This window comes from Colobus angolensis, unplaced genomic scaffold, assembly GCF_000951035.1.
Source record: "Colobus angolensis palliatus isolate OR3802 unplaced genomic scaffold, Cang.pa_1.0 Scaffold10, whole genome shotgun sequence".
In the NCBI taxonomy this organism is placed as follows: Eukaryota; Metazoa; Chordata; class Mammalia; order Primates; family Cercopithecidae; genus Colobus; species Colobus angolensis.
Window position 1 is genome coordinate 22,067,924 of NW_012110919.1, and position 9,203 is coordinate 22,077,126.

A 9,203-nucleotide genomic window follows, 5' to 3' on the forward strand; every position below is an offset into this window, starting at 1 on the left:
TATGTAACAAACCTGCACGTTATGCACATGTACCCTAGAACTTAAAGTATAATAAAAATAAATAAATAAATAAATAAATAAAAAAGAAATAGAAGAGGATGGAAAAATTACGCTTTAGTTAAAAATATTTTTGGGGCATTGAGTTACTTTAAAATACGTACTTTCTCTAAGCTGTTTTTATCTGAACTACTAGAGTCTATTCATTTTCTTGTTCAGAACATTTTGTAATATATGAAACCTTTTATAATTAACACTCTGAACTGCAGATTAAGTCTGACTTGCGGTTGTGTAAGGTTCTAATGGATTAACAACATTCTGTTTTGCAGGATTCCTGCCAGCTCCCAGGGGCTTTGGTTATAGAAGTGAAGTGGACCAAATACGGATCCTTACTGAATCCACAGGCCAAAATAGTCAATGTAACTGCAAATCTAATTTCATCCTCCTTTCCTGAGGTAGGTCTAACCTAGTTTAAAGGCATATGTTAAGACAGAAGTCTAGACACAACTCAAGTGTGGTAGGTGACAGGTATTACTTTGTGTAAAAGATTATAATTTAAACCATGGGGGTTCATAAAATATTTCAGCATTCTTTTTTACTTAGAAGGAAACACTGATGATGATTCTATTTACATTAGCATTCTGGTTTCGATGGGATCTTTAAAATTCTCATGAAAATTATGACTGATATTCATGTGTTAATCAGACACCCTGGTAAAATTGTTTCCCTCATCCAAGTTAATGGCTGATTAGTGCTCCAATATCTATCAGATTCATGAACTGACAGTGGTTGAATGAGGAAGAGAATGAAAAGTGTCTCATTGTTGTCATTCTGGGAGCACACTGGAGGGTGGGCCTTGCTCTCTGTTTATTACAGGCCAACTCAGGAAATGAAAGGACGATTCTTATTTCTACTGCGGTTACTTTTGTGGATGTGTCTGCACCTGCAGAGGCAGGCTTCAGAGCTCCGCCAGCCATCAATGCCAGGCTGCCCTTTAACTTCTTCTTCCCGTTTGTTTGACGTAAGTCATCGCTTGAGGAAACTATGCCCCTCCTCTGAGGTCATCCCCTGTGGAAAGTGCATGTGGGGCTAGAAGTCCCTAGGGGACGCTGCATTTTATACTTTTTGAGGGTCTTGCTTTGTCACTCAGGCTGGAGTGCAGTAGTGTGATCATGGCTCACTGCGGCCTTGACCTTCTGGGCTTGAGTGATCCTCCCACCTCAGCCTCCTAATAGCTGGGACTACAGGTACACACCACAACACCTGGCTAATTTTAATATATTTTGTAGAGATGGGGTCTTGCTGTGTTGACCAGGCTGGTCTCAAACTCCTGGGCTCAGGTGCTCCTCCTGCCTCAGCCTCTGAAAGTGCTGAGATTACAGGTGTGAGCCACCATGCCTGGCCTTATTATACTTCTAACCTTTGAGGTTGCCTCCAAACCAGCACATTGCCCTTCTCCACTCCCTTCCAACCTTTTTTCCTTTTGGAAATGTTATTCTGTCTGACTTTTGAATGGGGAATACGCTTAACACATAGGTCATAGATAGAACCCAAAAAGTCTTTGGGGAGATGGTAAAGAAAATGAACAGGCCTTGAAGCAGCAGAGGCACGGGGGATTTGGCCAGTTCATTCATCCCCTGCTTTTGAGTTATTTTAAAAATATTCAGTTCAGGTTTTTTCCTTTTTAGGTCCGGTTGCAGTGAGTACAAAAAATAGCAAAATATTAGATAAAATCGTGCGAGAAGAGTACACAGCCTTACAAGGGATCTTCCCCCAAGTACCATGTTGATTATAGTGGAGTCTTGGGTCTCATTGCCATTTCTGCACCAGGCACTATAGCTAGCTTGCTCTCTGACTGGCAGGCTGGTATGGGTGCCACAGAGGAAAGAATACAGTAGGAGGATCCAGGGGAAAGAGAGAGTTTATTTTATACAGTAATTGTACAGTAATTGAGGAAAAATGTCAGGTGGCAGAACGCAATGGAGCCACCTGGAAGCTGGCAGATGCAGCTGGGGCACACAGAGGAGGGGCCTGGGTACCCCTTTTGGGGAAACTGAGACAAGGGAAGCTATTTAGAACAGCTTGAAAATAAGAGACTTTTCTAGAATGGGGTGGCAGCTAAAGTAGCTTCTTTTTCTTCCTTTCAGAATGCTCATATGAAAGGATGCATCAATTCCTTAATATACACGTGAAATTTGAAAACTGTACATTTGATGAGACTAAATTTTATATACAACTAGCAATTGTCCAGCTTTGTTCCTCATTTTCAAGCAAGGCTAAAGTGTTCAACATGAGAAAATGTGATACCTTTGATACAGTGTGGGGTGGGAATGGATGGGCAGCTCTTGATGGTACTGGACCTTCCACAAGGCTGTGTCCACCCAGAATTCATGCTGGCAGGAGGGAGGCAGAGGCATCAAACCAAACCTCTCACCAGGTGGCCCAGGAGGGGCAGCTGTTCCTCACATGACAGCACAGGCCCATGAGGCAGTGTCTTCTCTGCGGGGAGCTGGTCTGGGTCTAGTTCACTTCACCAAGAAGTCCATGCTGTCGCAATAGCTTGTTAAGTCTTTCAATTTCTTGTTCCTATTGCAAAAGCAGACAAACACTGGAATTTACTTTGAGCCTCGCCAGGGATGTGACAATCATTCAGTGAGCCCCAGGCACAGAGCCACAGAGATGAATGAAAGCTACACTCTGTGGCATTCAGTCTGCTGAGGAGACTGCTACAATCATAGGCTCCACTGAGCAGCAGTGACAGCAGTGAGAAGACAAAGGTGGGGGACCTGGCAGAGCCCTGGGGTGTGGGGGTGGGCACAGCTTCAGGGAGGATGTGATGCCTGGGCTGGATCTGAAAGGACAAGGCAGGCTTAGCCCAGGGAAGGGCGCTCTAGGTGCATGAGCAGCGCTGTGCTGTAGGCGGCTGCTGTAGCAGAGGCCAGCTTCTCAGATGTCTTTTTGTTGTTGTTGTTGTTGAGACAGAGTTTTGCTCTTGTTGCTCAGGCTGGAGTGCAATGGCGCAATCTTGGCTCACCACAACCTCTGCCTCCCAGATTCAAGCGATTCTGCTGCCTCAGCCTCCTGAGTAGCTGGGATTACAGGCATGCGCCACCACGCCCGGCTAATTTTGTATTTTTAGTAGAGACAGGGTTTCTCCATGTTGGTCAGGCTGGTCTCGAACTCCGGACCTCAGGTGATCCACCTGCCTCAGCCTCCCAAAGTGCTGGGATTACAAGCATGAGCCACCATGCCTGGTCCCCAGATGTGTCTTCTTACCTTCTCAGAGCAGCTGAACTCAAGGTGTTGAATCTTGGCGGCCAATTGTACATTCATCTGTTTTAACCTTAAGAGTTGCCGTTCTGAACGTGTCTTAACCGAGATGATAATCCCTGAAATAAAATTGGGGGTCTCAGTGATACTGGTTTCTAACTTAACCACTCAGGAAAAAAAATCTGTATTCTTATACCCGTATAGCGTTGGGAGGAGTGGTGACAGACACATGAGACAGTCATCACTTTAGGGCATCAGAGCTGGGAAGTCAGGGTTTCATGTCTGAGCTACTTAGTCCCCAGTTACGCAGTATCTCTCTATAGCTGGCATGGCTGAGTAATCCTTAAAAATAATCGCTGACAAGATGAACATTAGGCTTCTTAACCTAGAACCTGTTCACAATCATATGGGTGCATAGCAGCAGTGTGCACAGATACCACGAAAGCACAGGCTGGGAAATGCCCCCTTTCTCCATAACAGCATAACAGGCATCTTCCGTAGGAACTGAAAGGCTTTTTTTCTTTCCTTTGACAGAGTCCAGTTTTTTTTTTTTTTTTTTGAGATGGGGTCTCGCTCTGTCACCCAGGCTGGAGTGCGGTGGCACAATCTTGGCTTACTGCAGCCTCCAAATCCTGGGCTCAAGCAATCCTCCCACCTCGGCGCCCCCCCAGTGGCTGGGACTACATGTGTGTACCACCACACCCAACTGATGTTTCTATTTTTTTTTGTAGAGACAGGGTTTCACCTTGTTGCCCAGGCTGGTCTTAAACTCCTGGGCTCAAGTGATCCTCCTGCCTTAGCCTCCCAAATTGCTGGAATTACAGGCATGACCATTGTACCCAACTGTTTCATTTTATTTGCTTGACATAAACCTGCTCATCACCAGCTCCTAAAAGGGCTGAAGAGGAAGAAGGGAGGAGAGGGAGGTGAGGGGGCAGTGGGGAGGCCTCCATAATGGGAGCCACTGTGAGCTCCGGTGCCCAGAGTGACTGTGCTGCCAGGCCTCGGCTGTATGCCTGAGTCCCTGCTCTCCATCCACAGCCTGGGAGTGCAGGAGACGTACCGTTGATGATCCGGGCCACCCGCCACAGCCGAAGCAGAATCAGCAGGCCCAGAGCCTCAAAGTCGTGCTCCCAGACCAGGAGGGCAACGTCGAGGACGAATGAGACCACCACCACGACGGCATCCAGGATCTCAAACTTGTGGTGAAAGAACTCCAGGCGGAAGACAAATAATTTAAAGATAATCTCCATCATAAAAAAGACCAAGATGGTGATGCTTATGCAGTGGAATACCTGAAGGGGACAAGGAACCACAGTCAGGGGAGATTGGGCCGCTGGGAGGTCAAGCTGCCCTCTCATGCACCTGCCTGGTCACCAGCAAGAGAATTCATCTGTTGGACAAATCCAGATGCCCGGTGCTGGAAACACAGCTGTGAACACAACAGATGAGGCACCTGCTCTCTAAAGGGCAATTAGGTAATGTCGGAAATAAAGCGTCCTCCAGACCCTTTGGACCAGCAATTCTGTGGCTAAGAACTTATCCTACAGCTGAGCTCCCGTGTGCACAGGGACTAAGGATATTTACTGCAGCACTGTTTGCAGAGCGAATATTTTCTGCATTGTTTGTAAGATAACAGAAATGTCCGTTAAACAGAAATGTCCATTAGAAGGTACTCTTGAAATGAATGGTGGCACCTCCATATGGGGCCCTAAGGACACAATTGTTAAAAAGATTAAGCTGGGTGTGGTGGCTCGAGCCTATAGTCCCAGTTACTCAGGAGGCTAGGTGGGGCCTCCTGCCCAGAGCCCAGTTTGAGGCCAGCCTGGGCAACATAGCAAGACCCCATCTCTAAAATAACTGAATGAATGAATGAATGAATGGAGGCAGATCCATATGTTCCAATTAGGAGTGATCACCAAGGTAAGTGAAAAGGGTTCCGAGATCTTGATCTAGTCCTGGCTGGGCACAGTGGCTCATGCCTGTAATCCCAGCACTTTGGGAGGCTGAGGCAGGTAGATCACTTGAGGTCAGGAGTTTGAGACCATCTTGGCCAACATGGTGAAAACCTGTCTCTACTAAAAAAAATACAAAAAGTGAGCCAGGTGTGTTGGTGCACACCTGTAGTCCCAGCTACTTGGGAGGCTGAGGCAGGAGAATTGCTTGAACCCAGAGGAGAGGTTGCAGTGAGCCGAGATTGCACCACTGCACTCCAGCCTGGGTGACAAGTCAGACTCTGTCTCAAAAAATAAAAATAGGCTGGGTGCGGTGGCTCAAGCCTGTAATCCCAGCACTTTGGGAGGCCGAGACGGGCAGAACACAAGGTCAGGAGATCGAGACCATCCTGGGTGAAACCCCGTCTCTACTAAAAAAATACAAAAAACTAGGAGGGCGTGGTGGCGGGCACCTGTAGTCCCAGCTACTTGGGAGGCTCAGGCAGGAGAATGGCGTAAACCTGGGAGGCAGAGCTTGCAGTGAGCTGAGATCTGGCCACTGCACTTCAGCCTGGGCGACAGAGCAAGACTCCGTCTCAAAAAAATAAATAAATAAAATAAAAATATAAAATAAAATAACCAGTCCTCACACCAAGATAACCATTTCCAGATCTGGGGCAGGGAAGGTACAATGTAGGCAAGGATGTCTTGTGCCAGAAAGCAAGGAAGTCTTCAAAGACATCACAGAGTCATGTCAACAGGACCCAGCAGTCAGTTTGAAGAGGTTCACAGTGACAACATTTGGGACAAGCTGAACATTGAAAAGAATGACTAAGATTGATTGTAACACAGTGAATAAAAAAAATTCACAGTGCAGCACATACACCCATGCACACACACACACGTGGGAAAACAGGGAAGTGCTTTTTTATAGAAGGGTACCGACTACTAAATGTAGAAGGAAAGACAGAATTGGAAAATCACCATTTTGCATCCCCTAGTGTAGTCACTGACTCAGGCAAGGATCACCAACATATGCCAACTGGGGAAGAGGATATTTGCATGCTACCAAAGGAGTACTGGGCAGATCATTTACCACTGCAACAGGAAAAATGCCCCTGGCCAGTGGAGCAGTCCAGCATTTACTACCTAAATCAAGTGACCTAACTGAGTGGGACCCCTGGCATGTGCCTCCTGAAAATGCCACATCCAGACCATCGCCCGCCAATGAGGACTCCCTGCTGATCAAGCCCTGGACCTAACCGTGGTGTGCAGGAAATAAGGCAGGAGACGTCAAACTCATCAGACAAATCCGGAACATGGGACATTCTACTGGCTGGGCTCTTCCAAGAGTGACTGAAGGAAAAAGAAAAGCAGGAGGATTTATCTAGATTAAGAAAGCCCTGGGAGGCTGCATGCGGTGGCTCACGCCTGTAATCCCAGCACTTTGGGAGGCTGAGACAGGATTGCTTGAGCCTGGGAGTTCAAGACCAGCCTGGGCAACACAGGGAAACTCTTTATCTATAAAAAATTTAAAAATTAGCTAGGTGTGGTGGTGCATGCCTGTGATTCTAGTTACTCAGGAGGCTGAGGCGGGAGGAAGGCTTGAGCCCATGAGGTCAAGGCTGCAGTGAACTGTTAGTGCTACTGCACTCCAGGCTGGGTGACAGAGCAAGACTGTGTCTCAAGGAAAAAAACAAACAAAAAACTCCAAGGAGACAAAACCAAATAGAATATTGGAATTCTCTATCCTAGTTTGAAAAAAAGTGCCATTAAAGACATTCTTGGGCTGGGCATGGTGGCTTGTGCCTGTAATCCTAGCACTTTGGGAGGCTGAGGTGGGCAGATCACTTGAGGTCAGGAGTTTGATACCAGCCTGGCCAACATGGTGAAGTCTCGTCTCTACTAAAAATACAAAAATTAGCTGGGTGTGGTGGCGGGCACCTGTAATCCCAGTTACTCTGGATCCTGAGGCAGGAGAATCGCTTGAACTCAGGAGGCAGACGTTGCAGTGTGATGAGATCGTGCCACTGCACTCCAGCCTGGGCGATAGAGACTCTGTCCCCCAAAAATAAAAAGAGACATTTGGGATGAGTGAGTGAATAAAAGTGGTTGTTAGGTGGGACTATTGATCTTATTTTAGGTCTGATGATGCTCTCGTGGCTCCATGGGAGAAAATCCTTATTAGGCACATTGTTAGGAGTGAAGGTTTGTGACGTCAAATGGTCAGATGGAAATGTGTGTGCATGTGTGGGGATATATAGTGACAAAGCAATGATATATAGTGACAAAGCAAACAGCAAAATGTGTCTTTGCCATTTTTCATAATAAAAAGTTGAGAGTGAAAAGACAATATGGCAGGTATGTTAATGGATTCTATTAAAAATAGAGGAAGAGAGCCAAGTGCAGTGTCGCATGCCTGTAATCCCAGCACTTTGGGAGGCAGAGGTGGGTGGATCGCTTGAGCCCAGGAGTTCAAGACCCCAGTCTCTGAGAAACATGAAAGCAATTTAGGAGAAAATAGATGGACAGGGAAGATTCTCCTTTCATGCTGGCATAGGAGATGTCACAGGGCTGCCTCTGGGAAAGGTACCAGGAAGAAGGAGGAAGTTTAACATTTCCTTCTGCCTTTTTCACTACTTGCAAAGACATATATTTGCATATCAATTCCATTTTGTTTTTCCAAAAAAGGGCATGGCGGGGGTGGGGGACGGGAAATGCTTTTTTTTTTTCTGGAGACGGAGTTTTGCTCTTGTTGCCCGGGCTGAAGTGCAGAGGCGCTATCTCGGCTCACTGCAACCTCCGCCTCTGGGGTTCAAGTGATTCTCTTGCCTTGGCCTCCTGAGTAACTGGGATTACAGGCCTGCGCCACCATGTCCAGCTAATTTTTTGTATTTTCAGTAGAGACGGGGTTTTATTATGTTGGCCAGGCTGGTCTCGAACTCCTGACCTCAGGTGATCCACCCACGACCTCAGGTGATCCACCCACCTCGTCCTCCCAAAGTGCAGAGATTACAGCTGTGACCACTGTGCCCAGCCAGGGATGATTTTAACTCTCCTGATCTCCTCCCTTGGCACGGAGACAGGGTGTGTCCACCACCCTTTGCCTGAACATCTGGGATGGGCTCAGTAACTGAATCAGTGAATAAACAGCACATCCCCTGACGGCCCAGCATGGGGACCGTGCAGACCATCAACAGAAGACAGGAGAAATGCGCCTCCTGAGCCAGAGATGGCAGAGTGGATCCACCCCACATGCTCCAGCTCACTAGCCTAGCATTGCCCAGGATTCCAGCCATCACGTGAAACAAGGTTTCCTGCTTGTAGTAAATGCTAATCCATAATCTGGAAAGGAAGATGAAAACACCTATTAAACTACCACAGACCTTGCTACTCCAAGTGGGGTGTCAGCTGCTCCACTTTGCACCCCTACTGTGCAGATAACACAAGCAAAACATATCAGTAAGACCCCAGAAGAGCTGTCGACCCCTACCGTGGCGGCATAGTTGTTCTTGTCAGCCTTGATGATATTCAGGTCCAGGATGAGCTCACCAAGCACCAGGAGGGCGTCCAGAACCACCAAGCAGATGATGATGACCTGCGGGCCGAGGGAAGGCGCCAGAGACCATGAGACCCACACGGAGGCCCTCCCTCTTCCCATGATTAAGAGCTGGCTTGGAAGCACGTGGGTGAAACCACTGGGCAAAGCCATTAAAGGTGGGAGGCTATTGCTATAGCTCGCCAGAGGCCCCACCGGGATGGTGGCTGCGCAGGGCCAGCTCCTCTCTGATAGAAGCCACCAGCCTCCTTCCTGCCACCCTCCTGGCCTGCTCTGCCTCTAGGTGGTGCCCACCTTCCCTGCCCTCCCAGAACATGTCTGGCTCATTTTCTGACCCTTGGTCACTGTTTCTCAAATACCACCTCTCAAACCAAACTGCCCATACCTAGATGGCAATAAATAATCAGTTTTTAAGTGTGTATATATATACATATATATATATA

General features: G+C 47.5%; 2 protein-coding genes across 4 annotated transcripts in view; one reads left to right on the plus strand and one right to left on the minus strand.

Moving 5' to 3' along the window:
- Positions 1 to 2,240, plus strand: part of TCTN1 (tectonic family member 1) — a 37,500-nt gene extending 35,260 nt beyond the window's left edge. Inside the window, exons 13-15 of the mRNA XM_011936503.1 lie at positions 327 to 452; positions 874 to 1,018; positions 2,145 to 2,240. Coding sequence (XP_011791893.1) covers positions 327 to 452; positions 874 to 1,017 — 270 coding nt within the window. The 3' untranslated portion in view covers position 1,018; positions 2,145 to 2,240. The remainder of the gene's footprint in view (positions 1 to 326; positions 453 to 873; positions 1,019 to 2,144) is intronic.
- Positions 2,138 to 9,203, minus strand: part of HVCN1 (hydrogen voltage gated channel 1) — a 40,298-nt gene continuing 33,232 nt past the window's right edge. For all 3 annotated transcript variants that reach the window (XM_011936478.1, XM_011936494.1, XM_011936485.1), the window contains 4 exons: positions 8,695 to 8,799; positions 4,331 to 4,562; positions 3,274 to 3,386; positions 2,138 to 2,583 (listed from right to left, as the gene is read on the minus strand). In XM_011936478.1, coding sequence (XP_011791868.1) covers positions 2,518 to 2,583; positions 3,274 to 3,386; positions 4,331 to 4,562; positions 8,695 to 8,799 — 516 coding nt within the window. In that variant the 3' untranslated portion in view covers positions 2,138 to 2,517. The remainder of the gene's footprint in view (positions 2,584 to 3,273; positions 3,387 to 4,330; positions 4,563 to 8,694; positions 8,800 to 9,203) is intronic.